The sequence below is a fragment of the Podarcis muralis genome, chromosome 12 (genome assembly GCF_964188315.1).
Source record: "Podarcis muralis chromosome 12, rPodMur119.hap1.1, whole genome shotgun sequence".
NCBI lineage: Eukaryota > Metazoa > Chordata > Lepidosauria > Squamata > Lacertidae > Podarcis > Podarcis muralis.
The window spans coordinates 7,179,762-7,198,720 of record NC_135666.1 but is presented as its reverse complement, the minus strand read 5'-3'; the positions used below and the strand labels follow the sequence as shown (position 1 = coordinate 7,198,720).

General features: G+C 47.5%; 1 protein-coding gene across 5 annotated transcripts in view; it reads right to left on the bottom strand.

Moving 5' to 3' along the window:
- Window positions 1-385: 385 nt before the first annotated feature.
- The window catches only part of GJC2 (gap junction protein gamma 2), an 87,927-nt gene continuing 69,353 nt past the window's right edge, over window positions 386-18,959 (bottom strand). For 4 of the 5 annotated variants that reach the window (XM_028749939.2, XM_028749942.2, XM_028749940.2 and 1 more), the window contains one exon: window positions 386-6,938. In XM_028749939.2, the coding sequence (XP_028605772.2) occupies window positions 5,653-6,918 (1,266 nt within the window). In that variant the 5' untranslated portion in view covers window positions 6,919-6,938 and the 3' untranslated portion in view covers window positions 386-5,652. Of the gene's footprint in view, window positions 6,939-14,466; window positions 15,101-18,959 lie in introns of those variants that run through there. The other variant, XM_028749938.2, reaches the window with a different exon arrangement.

Here is an 18,959-nt window from a genome sequence, read left to right as displayed (position 1 = left end):
ATTGACTAGCGCCTGTGTCGTCTCTAAGAAGCCTCTAAAATTTTCTGAGCAGTTTTGTGATGTTCAGATATTCCCTTTTGTTTTTAATAAGTTAATGAACATGCAGAGCTTCTGAGAAGGGATGGGGAGAGGGCAGACTTTCTGAAGGGTAACAGCAACAGGGAAGATTGACAGGTGAGCCAGTGTTCCATATGCTGGTATTTTAGCTGTTGTGATTGACATCAGGAGGAAGCTTGGCTGATGGGTGGCAGCAATCTTTACATCAAGTATGTCTTTACCCTGTGTTTTATTGTGAGGAGTTATAATATAGGAAACATGGAAACAAGTCCCCATGACTACATTAAAAATAAAACTTTTGAAGCACTTCTCATACAACAACCAGATCAAAAGTTTGATTCCATTTTATTAGTATTGAACAAGGAACATCCAACAGTTTTGTGATGCTGCTTTTTAAAATGTCCTATCATTCTAAATACAATCCAGTGGTAACAATTTACATGAAAAATATTTACAGAGAAAAGAGTCAGTTTTGCACTCAAAACGTTTCTCATACAACTTGCAAGTTAGTACAAAAAAATAGTAATATAACAGCATAGATTTGTTATGGCCTTTTAGTTAATTTCAAGTATTTTCCAGTGGAATGGAATGTGAGTGACAGCATAATCTGGCTTCTGTTCTGGTTTTTAAACTTGAAACCTTTTAAAAACCATATTAACTGTTAGCGCTTCCCACATGACCGCCTGGGAACTGCAGGGAAAGTGTTGCAATTTCTTTGCGGCAGATATCAGTCTCCTTCATTATACAATTCCCAGAGTGCCTTGTGAGGAAGTGTTGACGTTTATAGTTAAAATGATGGGTTCTTAAAAACTTTCTCTACTGCAGATCATTATTGTACGTTGCTTATTCTTTGCAGGGAATCACATTTTTTAAAATGCAATGGATACCACAAGATAGGGTCCCTTAAAAGGCTTCTGAATGAAAACTCATTATAACTTCTGCATTCCAATGCAGCTGTAAAGTGAAGTAGCATGTACACAAATCTGGCAACACCTGCCACTTTCTATGAACACTTGCTATTTTCCTTCTTCCACCTGGGTCATTGCAGTAACACTGGAGTGTAGAAGGAGTTGACTAAATTTACATCTATTTATCTAGCAGTTCGAAAGCACGTCAAAGTGTAAGTAGATAAATAGGTACCGCTCTGGCGGGAAGGTAAACGACGTTTCTGTGCGCTGCTCTGGTTCGCCAGAAGCGGCTTAGTCCTGCTGGCCACATGACCCGGAAGCTGTACGCCGGCTCCCTCGGCCAATAAAGCAAGATGAGCGCCGCAACCCCAGAGTCGGCCACGACTGGACCTAATGGTCAGGGGTCCCTTTACCTTTATCTTTATCTTCACTGGGGCAAGAGTCGGAAAGGATACTTCACTACCCTTATGTAAACCTACAGGGAGTTCATGGCCACTAGCCAGAATTTTCCTGTAATTTCTGATTTGCTCTCCTCCTCACTTTGGGAACAGGCGATTAGCCAGCGGCCACAGACCTGGAGGAAACGGATGGGAAAGTTTTGAAGAAACTCAAGAAGCCTCTCTGTTTGCTAGGACGAAGTCTGAAAAGGGATGTGGGATATTCACACAGCCATTTTGACACTGAAGTCATCGCTGCAAAGTGTTCCCCCCCCCCCCCGTTCCACTGTTTTTGCTTCATTCTTTCAAAAGCAGAAGCTTGGTGGACTGTTGTCTATAGCGATATTGTGCTGCTCCTGACCACAATGCTATTCACCAGGACAAACGGTTGCGGCTTCAGGGACTAATCTACACTGGGGAGTTATAACTTTAAAAATGTGTTATAAAAATGTGACACCAGAGGGCACTGTAGAGCAGTGATCTGTCGCCAAAGAGAAATTGCATTGGGAGCTATATATTTTTACGGCGTCTTCCAGATCAGTGTAGATTGAGCCTTGATTGCAGTATCAAAATGGTCACGTGAATTGAAACTTTGAAAGGGTATTTTATAATGACACCCAGTATTTGTGCCTAGTGTGATTTACATCTCCGACAGGAACAGGGACCTTGAGAGGTTGTTAGACTTGAACTCCCAACAGTTCCAAACAGCACAGCCGATGGACAGGGGATGATGGGAGTTGTAGTCCCATTACAAATGGAGGGCCACAGGCCCCCTGCCCTCTGATCTAGAACAACCTAGGGAAGGGAAGGTTGCATTGCGGAGCAAGGAGTCTCTTTGCCACGAAAAATGGCAGATATGTTTATTTTTCTCTCACCTTCTGAAATTTTGATTTATTTATTTTTTAGTTAAACCTCCCAGTGCTTTATTCCCACCCATCCTCCCAACACTTTTGGAAAAAGAGCAGAGATTCAGATATACCTGCACCCACCGCATCCAGAATTGTAAGCCTTTCTTCCTAACACCTGAATGAGAAACTACAGGGGCTTCTCAGTGGCAACAAAGAGGAGCAGGGAGCGCACTCTGTGTGTGCTCAGGGGTAATCTGTTCAAATTTCTAGAGCTCCTTATATCAAAGTTTAAGCAAGAAAACAACCCGATGGCAGCTGATTCGCACAACTATTTCAGTATGGGGAAGCCACCATGAAACGCTGCCCTCCTGCTTCTCAGCACCACAATTTCCGCTGGTGCTCAGCCAAAAGGCTCCGAAACTAGAACCGTCTGCTTGAGTTTTGAATTTGAAAGAGTGCTAAAATCAGCAAATTGCAGAGGTATGGGGATTTTTTTGTTGGTTGTGGAGAGACATGTAGCTGCAGCTCCTCTGGGCAGCCCCCAATGTTTTTCTCCCCAGTAACCCAGGAGTGATATTAAGAGAAGAAAGAAAGAAACTGGAAGACTTCCATGCCAGCAATGGATAAGAACATAACGTAAGGAGAGTCTGTTGCGTCAGGCCAATGGCCCATCTAATCCACAATCCTGTTCTCACAATGGCTTGACCTGTGGGAAACCTGTAAGCGGGATTCGAGGCCAAGAGCCCTCTCCCCTCCTGCGTTTTCCAGGAGCTGGTATTTAGAAGCCATCAACTGTGGAAGCAGAGGACAGCCATCATGGTTAGCAGCCACCAAAAGCCTTCTCTTCCGTGAAGCCCTCACTTCATGACCCACAGATTTGGCATGACATTAATGCCTGCTCCGGCGTCCCTTCAAAATATAGGCTGAGCCATCAGCTTTCACTGAAGGTAGGTGCTGGGGCTCAGACCGGGTGAATCCCGGCACAAATTGAGCCCTGCTTCATCCCTGGGATACTGATTTCCTTCTACCCCAAATTGGAAATGGAGCCCAGATGTTGTCCCTGTTCTGTGTTCTGCTCCCTGAGATGAAAGAGCCCTTGCCTGATGGGAAAGCAATTGACTTTTATTTTACTGTTTCCTTGATTACATATGTAATTTTCCCTCCTCCGACTAACTGCTTGTCGACAAGTTAGCTAGGGTTGCCTCCTTTTCCAAGACATGCCTTCAGCAACCGCACATCAGGCAGAATTTCAACAGTGTTCGCGCTCCCCATCATTTTGGGGAGGACTGCACCTGTCAGGTTTCTGCCTGCCGCACAACTGCTAAAACCACAGCCTCCGATTGGAAAAGGGAGTTGGCAACACCTACATTTACAAGCCCTCTTCTTATGTTGGTGAAGAGACTCTCTTCCTCCAAAATGAATTCCATTTCATCTTAATATTGACCACGATTTTGGCTTACCCATAGTATTGCAAGGACTCTACCCTTGACCTCAGTTCCTGAGGCAAACTGGTCTCTCCCTGTATCTGACATTTGCAGTCTCTAGACTCAGAGGACCAAATGGAGCAGGGGCAAGCGACCGTGGACATCCATTTATTGTAGGTCTCCCAGATGGCCTGTCCAGCCATCATGGTCAGTGGTCAAGCATGATGGAAATTATAGTCCGGCAATGAGAGCTATAGGTCCCCCATGCCTGAAACAGAGGTTTGATTTCAACCACACAGAGATCTATTGCAATTTGGCAAGGGGAGACCCAGCTCAATATTTCATTTTGAAAATATAATACATATTGCCTGAGTGCTTTTCCGCACGCAGATGTGTACGTGCTTGCAAATGCAACACCATGATCAATTTCTCTGCAAATTGTGGGTACTCCTCAGATGCTGGCTTTGTCCAGATGCCTGAGCATCCTCGTGAGCAACTGGTATGCTGATTATCTGCAACATCCATGCTCAGGTGGAGGAAGGTGAGGGCGGCCACATCTGGGAGGTGGGCATCCCAAAACATCTGCAGATCCACATGTTTTCCCCCCACATCCCCACTCTACACAGAGACACAACAAAGATATCACAAGGGTTCAGGTGTTCCGTCTTTGCAGCGTTACTTAAGGCACTTTTGGTTAGGGTGTGGTACAAGCAGTGGTTAAAAACCCTTCTCAGTGACAGCGGCCAAAGGAAATGCTCCAATTTTCACTGCAAAGGAAGAAAATGCTCTAGTCTTTGTTTGCTTCTCAGCTCACTGCCGAGGATCAAGGGAGTAAACGCTGCACATCTCTGAAGCACGTGACTCCACTGAAGTCAACTGTGAAAATCCCACAGACATGCTAGATTTGGGGTTTCAGCCTCGTCTTGGAAAGCTGACTCCTGCTTTGCGGAAGCCATTAAACAGTTCAGAGGAGAGCGTGGCTATGTATATGGATTAGTAAACCTTTAGGGAGTGCAGCAGTGGTCTTCCTGCAAACCTGATCAACCACTCAGAGCAGCGTTGTAAGATGTTGCGGCAGCTTCTGCAGGCGGGCAGGTTGCGTTCCACCAACGAGGTTAGAAATTAAAAGGGTTATTTCAGTCATTTAAAGCAGAATGGAAGGAGGAAAGGGGAGGCATGGTTTGGACTGACAGTTACTTAGCACAGACAACCCCCTATGGAGGAACAGTGGTCTTGATGCAATAAAGCCTTGGACGCAGAATTCTCACACTTTTTCTTCCGTAAACCCAGGCCCTGACCACAAACTTGCAAGCTGGTGTGGGCTGCCGTTGGAATCGATGCAGCCAGAAGTGACACGACTTCCAGTTCATGCATAACCAATCAGGTACCAAACTTAGAAGGATAAAACGGGGGCGTAATAGGCAGCAATGGATAGATTGGCAAGAATGTGGAACGTAGAAAAGGATGGAATGGCAAGGAGGAAAGTGCAGGAACGGGGAAAGCAGAGGAAGGGAAGACATCTCAAATGCAACCAGCACAGCAAGGGAGGTGATACCTGAGAGCCATACTGAGCAAATCTGGAGTCCCAGGCCCTCTACATCACGGGGATAAGCCATTTAACTGGAGGGCAGGCCTTGCAGCCAGCACACCCTCTCCCTGTTCCATCTGACAGGGGATACTGCCCAGGAATATACTCTGGAAGCATCATGGCACAACCTGGTGACTTCTCTTTAGGAGTAACAAGACATGTGCAAAGGGTTCCGCCACTTCCAAGTAGCTGACTCTTGCATCGAGGGGGCAGGCTTGGTGAAGGATGGCGGAGAGAGGCTTCTTGCCAACCCACTAGATGGTCCTGAAATGCATTGCTCATTTGGCAAGACCCCCAAAAAGAACCCCATTGCTAGCGCCGTCTTGGGGCCGGTTCCGTTCCCGACAAAGAAGCCACCCCCACCTCCTCCTCGTCAGGCTATATACCTTGTTAGATCCACACGGAGTTCTTCCCATCCTTGCCGTTTGAGCTACCTTTCTCTGAGCTGGCTTTGGGCTTAGCGCCTTGCTTCTCCTGCGCAGTATTGGCCCGGTTCTGCTCTGCCACCATCCCGCCGGAAGCAGAGCTGCTGGTTCTGGACGGCTGCCCGTTCGCCTGCGTGTGGTTGTAGCTCTGGAAAGCAATGTCCAGCTGCTCCTGAGCCACCCGCAAGTGTTTGTGGAGCGTGGACAGGTCCGGCGGGAGGTTCTCGTCGGGGCTGGTGCACTGCTGCTCCTGGGCCACGTTGGCCAAGTTCTGCTCATGAGCCATCAGGCTGTTGGGGACCTTGGCCTGCTTGTCCGACTTGACCACCAGGTTGTATTCCGGGGGGCAGGAGATGTTCTTCGGGTAGGCGGCGTAATTGTAGGGCGGCTGGCGGAAGCTGTGCACCTTCCGGTCGCGGATGGCGTCGCGGATGGTGCCGATGCCCAGATGACACATCTCGGCCACGTTGAGGAGCAGGCAGAGGCAGCTGACGACGTACATCACCAGGAGGAAGATGGTCTTCTCCGTCGGCCTCGAGACAAAGCAGTCGACGTCGTGGGGGCACGGCTGCCGGGTGCAAAGGTAGTACGGCGTGACCTCGAAGCCGTAGAGCATGTACTGCCCTATCAAGAAGCAGATTTCGAAAGAGGCTCTGGTGAGGAGCTGGAAGACGTAGATCTTCATCAAGCCCTCCTCTTGAATGTGTCTCCTGCCGTCGTGCTTCTTCTGCTGCTGCTCCTTCTTCTTCTCCTCCTTCGTCTTGACCTTCTCTTCGCTCTCCGCCACATCATCCACTATCATAGGTTCTTCCTCCTCGGCTCCCAGGGGGTCCTCCAGGTTACGGACGGCTTGCCAGTTGAGCGCGAATTGCTTCTTCTTCTTGAAGCCCCGGAACCTCTTCTTCTCCTCCTCGGAGGACCTGGCGATCCTGTGGATGGCGTAGCCCAAGTAGATGACGGAAGGGGTGGAGATCATGATGATCTGGAAGACCCAGAAGCGGACGTGCGACAGCGGGGCGAAGGCATCGTAGCAGACGTTGTCACAGCCGGGCTGCTTGGTGTTGCAGGTGAACTTGCTCTGCTCATCCGAGTAGATGGACTCGCCCCCGACGGCCGTCAGGACGATGCGGAAGACGATCAGGACCGTCAGCCAGATCTTCCCCACGAAAGTGGAGTGATTGTGGATTTCTTCCAGCAGGCGGGTGAGGAAACTCCAGCTCATGTTTGTCATAGGGGCTAATCATTTATAACCTGCAAGAAAAGGACAAGGGAGGTCGAAGAACAGTTAATGCCGGTCTGTCCCACAGAAGATGCTGCTGTTACACCATAAAAAGGTAAAGGGACCCCTGAGCATTAGGTCCGGTCGTGGCCGACTCTGGGGTTGCGGCGCTCATCTCGTTTTATTGGCTGAGGAAGTCGGTGTACAGCTTCCGGGTCATGTGGCCAGCATGACTAAGCTGCCTCTGGCGAACCAGAGCAGCGCACAGGAATGCCGTTTACCTTCCCGCCAGAGTGGTACCTATTTATTTACTTGCACTTTGATGTGCTTTCAAACTGCTAGGTTGGCAGGAGCTGGGACTGAGCACCCCGTCATGGGGATTCGAACCGCCGACCTTCTGATCGGCAAGTCCTAGGCTCTGGTTTAACCCACAGCGCCACCTGCATCCCTTATCTGCTACACCATAGAGTCATCTAGTCCAGCCCCCTGCAATGCAGGAATCCTTTTGGCCAACATAGGTCTCGAACTCACAACCCTGAGATTAAGAGTCTCATGCTCTGCCGACTGAGCTATCCCACCTGCTTCCTATGGGGAGTTTTCCAAGGCTTATATATGCTCTGCCACCCCTGTTTTTGCATAAGAGCAACCTAAATTATGGATAAAAAATGACAATAAATCATGTGCAGCAGGTACTGCGTAAAGGTAAAGGGACCCCTGACCATTAAGTCCAGTCGTGGCCGACTCTGGGATTGCAGCGCTCATCTCGCATTATTGGCCGAGGGAGCCGGCGTACAGCTTCCGGGTCATATGGCCAGCATGACTAAGCTGCTCCTGGTGAACCAGAGCAGCACACAGAAACGCCGTTTCCCTTCCCGCCAGAGTGGTACCTATTTATCTATTTGCACTTTTTGTCCTTTCAAACTGCTAGGTTGGCAGGAGCAGGGACTGAGCAACGGGAGCTCACCCCGTCGCGTGGATTCAAACCGCCGACCTTCCGATCGGCAAGTCCTAGGCTCTGTGGTTTAACCCACAGCGCCACCCGCGTCCCTGCGCCACAGACGTTTGCATAGGTATGCTCCCTCCCCTCACCCTTCTGCTATGGTGGATGGGCAGAAAAAGAGCTGCAGCTGCGGTAGTGCATCGGCTTTGCATGCAGAAGTACCCGGTTTCAATCCCAGACATTTCCAAGCAGGGTTGGGATCTGACCCACTCTGAAATCCTGGAGAGTTGCTGCCAGGCAGTTTAGACATTACTGAGCTAGAGGGACTAGGGGTACAAGGGAGTTTCCTGCAGTCTTAGTAAGGAGAAGGGCCATAGCTTAGTGGTAAGAGTATCCACGCTGGATGCAGAAGGGGTCCCGGGTTCAGTCCTCAGCATCTGGATTTGCTGTCTTGCCTGAAACCTGAGAGAGCTGCTGGCAGTCAGTGCAAACCTCGCTGAGCTAGATGGACCATCAGTCTGACTTGGTACAGTGGTACCTCGGGTTACAAACACTTCAGGTTACACACAGTGGTTCTCAACCTGTGGGTCCCCAGATGTTGTTGGACTGCAACTCCCATCATCCCTGAGCTCTGGCCTTGCTAGCTAGGAGTGATGGGAGTTGTAATTCAACAACATCTGGGGACCCACAGGTTGAGAAAGGCTGGGTTACAGACTCCGCTAACCCGGAGGTAGTACCTTGGGTTAAGAACTTTGCTTCAGGATGAGAACAGAAATCACGCAGCGGGAGGCCCCATTAGCTAAAGTGGTACCTCAGGTTCAGAACTGTTTCAGGTTAAGAACGGACCTCCAGAACGAATTAAGTTCTTAACCCGAGGTACCACTGTATAAGGCAGTTTTCTACGATTCTAAAAATAGAGGCACTGAGTCAGAGAGGGATGTCGAACTGAGGTATGAAATCTCTCTGTGACACACAAGAACTTTGTACACACTTTTTCCTTACAAGAGGAAACCCCCCAGGGCAAAGCCTGGACTTCCCTCTTGATAAAGACTGGGCAGAGTCATCAGCGGCTGGGTAAAATTGCTTCGCAGGCTATGGAGCCAAGTGCCATTGGCAAACCCTATTCTAAGACCTGCTGGCAGTTTTGGGCTGTGTTTTCATATCTCTAATAACATTTACAGTGGTACTTCGGGTTACATATGCTTCAGGTTACATACGCTTCAGGTTACAGACTCTGCTAACCCATAAATAGTACCTTGGGTTAAGAAATTTGCTTCAGAATGAGAACAGAAATTGTGCTCCGGCAGTGGGAGGCCCCATTAGCTAAAGTGGTGCTTCAGGTTAAGAACAGACCTCCGGAACGAATTAAGTTCTTAACCCGAGCTACCACTGCACTTAGCATTTCCGCAGCGCTTACCACATCTCAGTAATTCTTACAACATCAGCCCTGTAAGGTAGGGCAGCATTATTCTAAACTGGTGGTTCTCAAAAGGTGTGGCAGGAGAGGATGGGAAATGTTGTGGGAAGATTCAAGGACCATCAAAGAAGCATTTAAACATTTCAATGTAGTACAGTATAGTACAGTACAGTACAGTACAGTATAGTACACACACACACACACACACACACACACACACAACCAAGAACAGTATCCACAATTTTCTTCCAGAGCACTGGCTTTTCTCCTACAGTTCTCCACGGCATATTTTTGTGAACAGAGATTTTCCACTCTGACCAATAAGAAAGAGCAGGAAAGAGAAAGGCGGTTTCTTTGCACTGATCAGGAGACGAGAGTTAGTCTGTCTCTAATTAGACCCAATATAAATGAGATTGTCTGGCAAAAGCAAGCTAATCACACCTCTCACTGACTTTGCACACATACTTAAGGTACATATGGAAGAGGCTCGTTTATAATTGCATTTTGGGAAAGATTCGCTTTCTTATGTACAGTAGCTGCATTGTTTTATACTTTCGGGATGTCCCATGATCGTTTTATAGTAGTTGTGTTCTATGTCATAAATCAAGCACTGTTGGGAGTCAACTCTTTTTTTTATTATCAATAAAGAATTCACTGTGGCATGAGCACAAATTTAATTCTAAAAGCGTGGCCCAGAGAAAAAAAGTTAGAGAACCTCTGTTCTAAAACCATATTGTACGGTTGTGGCCAAGAGAACAGGGGGAGGAGGTTGCCTAATGTCCCCTAGTGAGGCCAAACCAGAGGTACGTCTCAAGCCCATCATGCAATTCCTGGTTTGTGTGCCATGATACCTAGCGTTCCTTAGTATCCCCCCCCCCCTTACTTAAAGTTTATTTAGAACAAACACATTTTTCCAAATGACAGTCTAACATGTGCAATCGAGAGGTCTTTCAGCTATCTACCCTCTGCAGAAGCTATTTGGGCTTCTGTGTTGTGGGCTTTCTCAGTCGCAGTGACTTCTTCAGAGGGACTTCAGAGCTGTAGTAACTCAACAGGCCAGATTGCTGTTGACCTGCAAGACGCTGCTCCTGCTGTGAGAGCACCACAATTTCCTCACAGTGAAAGCTGCTAGCTGTGTTTTTCGGACAACTGAGACCTCCAGGTATGGGGCAGTATATAAAATCAGCTAACAACAGCTGTGTTTCTTGTGCCTCTGAAGGGCCAGGTGCGCAGCCAGTCATTTTGGACTCACAGGTGTCCATGGAGATGCAGGTCAATTCTGTGTTGAGGGCAGCTGCCTACCAGCTCCATCTGGTACGCAGGCTGACACCTTACCTGCCCATGGACTGTCTTGCCGGAGTGGGCGTTCCTTAGTATTGAAGTCCAGGCTTCTAGTATGGGGTGGGTGGGCTGGGGGCAGAGCCCAGAGCAGGCCTCAGGTGGAGCTCCACGATTTGGGGCAGGTTCAGGGATGGATTCCCCTGACCTGGTACAGAGCCCAGCACAAATGCTGTCTCTTGTTGGCATCTGTTGCTGCAATATTTGTCAACTCCTCTCCAAATGGTTCCATTCCAGCAGGCCATTATGGGAATTTTGAAGCTTAAGCCCAAGAGCTTCCTTTTTTCCTCCTCCCTCTCAATTCCCTTTTCCTTTCATGCTGTGTCTTTGACGTGGTAAACCTGATGGCAGGTACTGTCTTAACGCTGATACAGTGGTACCTCAGGTTACAGACGCTTCAGGTTACAAACACTTCAGGTTACAGACTCCGCTAACCCAGAAATAGTATCTCAGGTTAAGAACTTTGCTTCAGGATGAGAACAGAAATTGTGCGGCGGTGGTGCAAGGCCCCATTAGCTAAAGTGGTACCTCAGGTTAAGAACAGTTTCAGGTTAAGAACAGATTTCCAGAATGAATTAAGTTCTTAATCCGAGGTACCACTGTACTTGTAAAACTTTTTCAGTGAAAGAGTGATCTTAAAATGCTAATAATGATACTAATATTGTATTTTACTGTTTTGTTGGAAGCCGCCCAGAGTGGCTGGGGAAACCCAGCCAGATGGGTGGGGTATAAATAATATATTATCATTATTATTATTATTAATTATTATTATTATTATTGTTATTGTTGTTGTTGTTGTTATTATTATTATTATTATTATTATTATTATTACAAATAGCAGTTTTCTGAGGAAGACAGTATGGTTCATTGCTAGAAGGAGACTCTCCCTGGCTCTTTCTATATCCTCTTCAGTCTTTATTCAGCCAGTAGGAGAAACTTCCTGCAAGACAGCCAATGTGAATGGATAGCCTGCGCTACAGCTCTGCCTCTGACTGTTAACAAAGGACTCAACTACACAGCTGCGAATAAAACGTTTTAAATGTGTTGTAAAGTACAATATACAAATGTGACACTCGAATGGAGACAGTGAGCGATGCAAAATTCAATGCATTTTTCAAAAAAGCATTTTCACAGCATTTTTTTTATATGTGTGTAGATTCTACCTAGCTGTTCGAAAGCATGTCAAAGTGCAAGTAGATAAATAGGTACCGCTCCGGCGGGAAGGTAAATGGCGTTTCCGTGCGCTGCTCTGGTTCGCCAGAAGCGGCTTAGTCATGCTGGCCACATGACCCGGAAGCTGTACGCCGGCTCCCTCGGCCAGTAAAGCGAGATGAACGCAGCAACCCCAGAGTCGGTCACAACTGGACCTAATGGTCAGGGGTCCCTTTACCTTTACCTTAGATTCCACCAAACCATGTTTGGTCAGAGGGACTGGCTTGGTACAAACACTGGGTGGAAAATGGGACTGATAATAGCTCAGCTTCTAAGTAGGACTGCCATAAAGACTTCCTTGTATAACGAATAATTATGCATTGTAAAAACCATGAGTCACGATCATTGACTGACTTCCTTCTATCTCGCCCCTCAATTTTTTTATTAAAGCATGACTTCATTGGCCTGGGTTCAGGGATGGACAAAGGGGGGTGCGGTGGGTGCGGGCTGCCCCGGGTGTCATCACTGAGGGGGGTGGGTGACAAAATGCCGGGCGGCACTTACCGCGGGGCCTGCAGCGCGCCCAAGCCACACGTCTCTCCTGGGAGTGACGCGGTGGCTTGGACCCGCGCAAGCTCTGCGCTGCCCAAACGGTCCGCCCGCTGCCTCCGCCCCCCCCAGCTGTAGCGTGGCTGAGTGGGAGGAGGCAGGCAGACTCCAGAGGCTCCGTGGTGGCTCACCCCATCTCTATGGGCGGCTTGCCCCGCCCCTGGGCACACCGCCCCAGGCGCCCCAGCAGCTTCCTCCGCCGCTGCCTGGGTGGCCTCCGAGTGCTGCCATGTTGTTTTCAAAGACTGTTGTTTTCGTAAGCTGTGCTGATTCACAGGGTACTTATGTGAGGCCTGGGGACACAGGATTATTCTATTTACGCATTTATTTATTACTAAAACGTGGATCCAGATATTTTATGCTCTGGGGATGGGAAAGTTTGTGCAGGAACAATTGTGATAAGAACATAATAGGGTTGTCATACGTTCAGGTGGAAGTAAGGCTATATACATACAGTGGTACCTCAGGTTACAGACGCCTCAGGTTACAGACTCTGCTAACCCAGAAATAGTACCTTGTGTTAAGAACTTTGCTTCAGGATGAGAACAGAAATCGTGCTCCAGCGGCACAGTGGCAGTGGGAAGCCCCATTAGCTAAAGTGGTACCTCAGGTTAAGAACAGTTTCAGGTTAAGAACGGACCTCCAGAATGAATTAAGTTCTTAACCTGAGGTACCACTGTATTAGCAACTTACAACACAGTAAGTCCTCCCGTTTTAAGTCCCTTTTGCATGGTGCTGTACAAACAGTAGAGAAGGAGCAGGAATGTCATCACCCGAGAGCACAGAGGAACCAGTGTACAGTGGTACCTCAGGTTACATACACTTCAGGATACATACGCTTCAGGTTACAGACTCCGCTAACCCAGAAATATTACCTCGGGTTAAGAACTTTGCTTCAGGATGAGAACAGAAATTGCGCGGTGGCGGCGCAGCAGCAGGCCCCATTAGCTAAAGTGGTGCTTCAGGTTAAGAACAGACCTCCAGAACGAATTAAGTACTTAACCTGAGGTACCACTGTAAACAATAATACGTACAAAGCCTTGGGCTTTTAGTCTGATGCATTAAAACAACTAAGGATCCTGCCGTATCCCATTCAAGACTAACAGATTATGGGATGCACTTCCGTAGGCCCAAGAACACAAACACACTGCTATCTATCTTTTAGACTTCAAAATACAGACTTTAAGAGAGATACAGGACTCCTTGTTGGGGTTGGAGCTTGGGTTGTAACAAGACCGCAAACCCTATTCGCTAGGCAGCCCCGTTAAACACAGGATGCTACCAGAGTGTTGCTATTCAATCACATGCCGGCAGATTCAGGTTGTGCAGTTGAAGCATGGGTGGGAGAGGTGTATTGTGCAAGAAACCTGCTCCCCCCCAAAAAAATAAGACCTTTTATAATAAGAAATGCACTGGGAGGTGTAGGATAATGCTTTGCTTTGATGCAATGCTATCCAAGTTCCCTGCGGATAAATCAGGACGAATGCTCAACAAACCACTCTGGGAGGCTTACTGAAGAGTAAATAGGATTGCCCTGCAACTTTAGGAGTGGGGTGTGGGTGGACGGAAGCTCGATACGTTTGGGAAACTGCCTTAAGAACTGTGCATCGTGGCCTGAGCGCTGGAAGGCAACAGACCTTTTCTTTGACTGAACGCCATAGCTGAGATCTCTCGTCTTCCTCACATGAGCTCCAAAGGCCGGCACATAATGCAAGGAATGTGTACTACAGATAACAGGGGAAGAGAGAGGTGGGCTAGGCAGCTCAGGAGAAGTCCACACCCTCCAACATTTCTCCGGTGAAAATAGGGACGTCCTAAGGAAACGCGGGACAATCAGAGACCGGGACGGCATCTGTAAATCTGGAAAACAGGGACACTTGGTGGGTCTGGAAAACATATATGATGAGGATTAAGGAAGAGCGGGTTTTGAGGTGGTGGAAAAGAAAGCAGAAGAACTAAAATGCGGTCGTTTGGTAGCATTTCATTTTTATATCACATTCCCACCCACCCTGTTTGGGCATCTCCTCCACACTTTCCCCTATTCTCTTCCTGCTCACCCCATGAGACGAAAACAGGGAAAAATTGTTAGGAATAAGCTACTCACAAAGGCATGGCTGAAGGCTCCCTTGCCATCCAGATCTTCCCAAGAAATTTTTTCCACAACCACCGTTTCTTCAGGAAGGCAGCGGGGAATATGAATCCCCATCAGGAAAATGTCTCGTGAAACTAACGCCTCGCCAGCTTGAGAAGGAGACTTTTCAGCGAACTTTTAAACACATCCTGCCGGACTCCGCCTTTCTGACAACGAAGCTGCCACCCCCCTTCTCCACCTCTATTCCCCCCCCCCCAAAAAAAAAGTAACCCTGGGAGCATCGGCTAAGAGCAAAAGCCACGTTTTCCTTCGCAGGAGGAAAAGGAGAAGCATTCGAACAAAAGTTTCATGGGAGTGGACGGGGAGGTATTCCAGTCTTTGCTCTCACTAGGTCCATCCATGCGTCCTGTGTTGGAAAAAGCTGACTAAGCAGGGATTTTATAAAAGGGGGGGAAGAAAAGGGGGGAAAAGACCCCACTCTGAAACTCTCTTTAAAATCCTTCTGGTTTAACATTGCTGTGTTTTGCTTTCCCCTTATTGGGCGAAAGTTAAGAGCGCCAGTCTAGGGCATCAGTAACGGATTTGGAGGACGGAAAGCGTGACTAATGAGAAACATCTGGGAAGCACATGGGCTGGGATCTGGAGGGGAGTCACTGGCAGGAAAGAAAGACTCCTCAAGGAAGGAGCAGGAAAGCAATTTCTCCGCTTAAACACTGAGAAGCTATTGGCAACTTCCGGGGCAGGAAGGTAGCTTCAGCCTGAAGCCCAGAAAGCCAGTTCATAAAGTAAGAATTTGTGATGGCTGAAATTCTGCGTGGGTTTCCCCCCAAATACCCACATTTCTGCAACTGGAGGAAGGCTTTTTGAAATATACTAAGAGTCGAGTAGTGATTTCAAGCTCATAGGAAAAGTGATTGATTTCCCCCCAAAACCTCAGGCTTTATATACATTATTTGCACAATGGGTCCCGTGTGATTGGCTGACTCTGCTTCCCTCCTGGAGCCTGATTGGTCTGCTCCTGCAGGCCAGTCAGGTTGTTGCATTCTAGGATCCTACCTGTTATGTACTGAGCTGAATCATAGAACAATAAGATCCAGGATGCAGCAGTCTGATTGGTCCGCCGGAGCCACCCAATCCAGCTCCAGGTGGAAGTGAATCAGCGACCTGATTGGCCTTCAGGAGCAGCCAATCAGGCTCCTGGATGAAGTGAATCAGCAACCTGATTGGCTTACAGGAGCAGCCCGGAATTAGCCAATCTTGCGGGGCCCATTGTGTAAATAATGGGGAAAGTTTCATTCATTGCTACTATGAGCTGAATAAAGAGCATGAAATTCACACTCGACTCCGAGTATATTTCACTACCTGTCTATTGTTCAAGGATACAAGCTCAGTAAATAACATTTTTTGGGGTGAAGGGCTTACCCACTTTGCTTAGTCTGCAAATAAATTAAATGTATCAATTGGCAATGCGCTGCATTCACACCAGTCTGTGCAATTAGCGGGAAAATAATTCAATACTTTGCCCTGTGTTCAGGGATAATGTTTGAGATTTCCAAGACCTTAAAGCTAGAGAAAAGGGGTGTGAGTGTGTCGGTCAAACTCTTGGTTGGAGCCTTCTTCAAGCCCAGATGTTAGACTATTAACTCCCATCATCCTCTGGCCAGAACTGATAGGGGTTGGAGTACAACATCTGGAAGTCACCATATTATAGGAAATTGATTTATACCAGCTCAACTATCTGCCCATTTGTCCCCAGTACTGCATACTCTGGCTTGCAGGAGCTCTCCAGGGTCTCAGACAGAGGTCTTTGCCATGATTTGATTCCTGACCCATTTGCTAGGGATGAGACCTGAGACCTCTGTAAAAGGACCTTTCCCATCCGTTTCCTCCAAGTCTGTGGCCGCTGGCTAATCGCCTGTTCCCAAAGTGAGGAGAAGAGAGCAAATCAGAAGTTACAGGAAAATTCTGGCTAGTGGCCATGAACTCCCTGTAGGTTTACATAAGGGTGGTGAAGTATCCTTTCCAACACTTGCCCCAATGAAGATAAAGGTAAAGGGACCCCTGACCATTAGACCCAGTCATGACCGATTCTGGGGTTGCGGCGCTCATCTCGCTTTATTGGCCAAGGGAGCCGGCGTACAGCTTCCGGGTCATGTGGCCAGCATGACTAAGCCGCATCTGGTGAACCAGAGCAGCGCACAAGAACGCCGTTAACCTTCCTGCTGGAGCGGTACCTATTTATGTACTTGAACTTTGATGTGCTTTCGAACTGCTAGGTTGGCAGGAGCAGGGACCGAGCAACAGGAGCTCACCCCGTCACAGGGATTCGAACTGCTGACCTTCTGATCAGCAAGTCCTAGGCTCTGTGGTTTAACCCACAGCACCACCCTCTGTACACAATTGCAAACTCTCTACCAGTGAATTACAGTCCCTCCCTCTTTAGATGCTAACAGCCCAGTCCGCCGCACATCTACTCAGAAGTAAACCCAGCAGAGTTCAATGGGATTTACTCGCTGATAAGTGCAAAAGACAGCAGCCAAAAAACGATGTGCATGCATTTATTATTTGTCTTTCTAAGACACCTCATTAAAAAAGTTATCTAGGCGCCGCACAATAAAATGCAGCCATAAAACCAAGATGCAATAAATAAAAAAACCCGCAATGAACTTTTAAAACTCCAACCACCATAAAAAACCCAAACACATAATAAAAAACATTTTTTAAAAAGCACAGTAGTGAAAACCAACTGTCAAATACAAGGGCTAAAACCCAGCAAACAGAAGCTAGCTCCCCCACTCACCAAATATCTTAAAAGCTCTGGTAAAACAGAAGAATTGAAATCAGGAAGCTGCTTTATACCGAGTCAGAACCATTGGTCCAGTTAGCTCAGTATTGTCTGCACTGATTGACAGCCGCTCTCCAAAATTTCAGGAGGCAGATTTCCTAGTCCAACCGGGCAATTTTGGGGATTGGGACCTTCTGCATGCAAAGCAGGTGCTCTACCACTCAGCTACAGCCCTTCCCTAAGAATCTTAGGCTTGTGCTGAAATGACCACTATGTGGGCACCAAGTGAGCTTTCTTGGGGAAATTCTACATCCAGGGGGGCCACCACTGAAAAGGCCCTTACGCTGCCATTTTCTTCAGACCAAAAGGGCACACTGAGAACAGCCTTTGTGGACAATGCTAAGATAAGGGTAGGGGCATATGGAAGAAGGAGATATGTACCAAGGGCTTTTATCAGTCCTTGAACTGGACCCAGAGATGAATTGCAAGCCAGACCGAAAATGTTAAGAATAAAATTGGCGTACTATGGTTTAGAAAGGCAGGGAGGACCTCGAAGTTGCCCATTAGCTGTTAGCATCTGAATAGCAGACTGAGCAGGCAAACCAACCACCTGGTCACAGTATCCCTACTATACTAACAGCTCCATCTGATATGCCAGTTGAGATTCTATCTGCCTGCGCCCAGTCTCACCAGAGTGGTACATGCTCTGGTTATCTCCCACTTGGACTACTGCAATGCGCTCTCTGTGGGGCTACCTTTGAAGGTGACCCGGAAACTACAACTAATCTAGAATGCAGCAGCTAGACTAATGACTGGGAGCAACCACTGGGACCATATAACACTGGTCCTAAGAGATCTGCATTGACACCCAGTATGTTTCCAAGCACAATTCAAAGTGTTGGTGCTGACCTTTAAAGCCCTAAATGGCCTCGGTCCAGTATACCTGAAGGAGCATCTCCACACCCATCATTCTGCCCGGACACTGAGATCCAGCACCATGGGCCTTCTGGCGGTTCCCTCCCTGCGAGAAGTAAAGTTACAGGGAACCAGGCAAAGGGCCTTCTCGGTGGTGGCGCCCGCCCCATGGAACACCCTCCCATCAGATGTCAAGGAAACAAACAACTATCTGACTTTTAGAAGACATCTGAAGGCAGCCCTGTTGAGGGAAGTTTTTAATGTTTGATGTTTTATTGTATTTTTAATATTCTGTTGGAAGAGTGGCTTAGGCAACACAGTCAAAGTAGGTGGGGTACAAATAAATTATGATGATGATGAGATGAATTGTGTTTCTTCCTAAATTATGGCAATTGTTTCTAAAGCCCATCTCTCTCTATATGGAAATGTTATACAAATCTCTTGTCCTTTCTTTTTTGTGGGGACGCTCAAGTGGCCACTGTAAAATTGCATGCATATGTATTATGTATCGTAAGAAAGAACTAGGCTCTGGTGCTGGTCTGATTTCTTCTCCTTTTCTCTGAAACCTAAAATGAGAGACTGACTCCAGAGTCTACCAGAACCTCCAGGAAGTTTTGCCATGTTGCAATTTCAAGAGGGACGGAAGTTTCATCCCAGGGAACAATGGGATTCAAGCGAGAAACAGGATTGGTGCAAGTTTAGAAACAAGAAAATAAATAAATACAAAGAAGGGAGGAAGCCTCAAGGGCTGAGAATAACTTTTTTTTTTAAAAAAAGAAAAGAATAGAGACAATAATGTTTATGT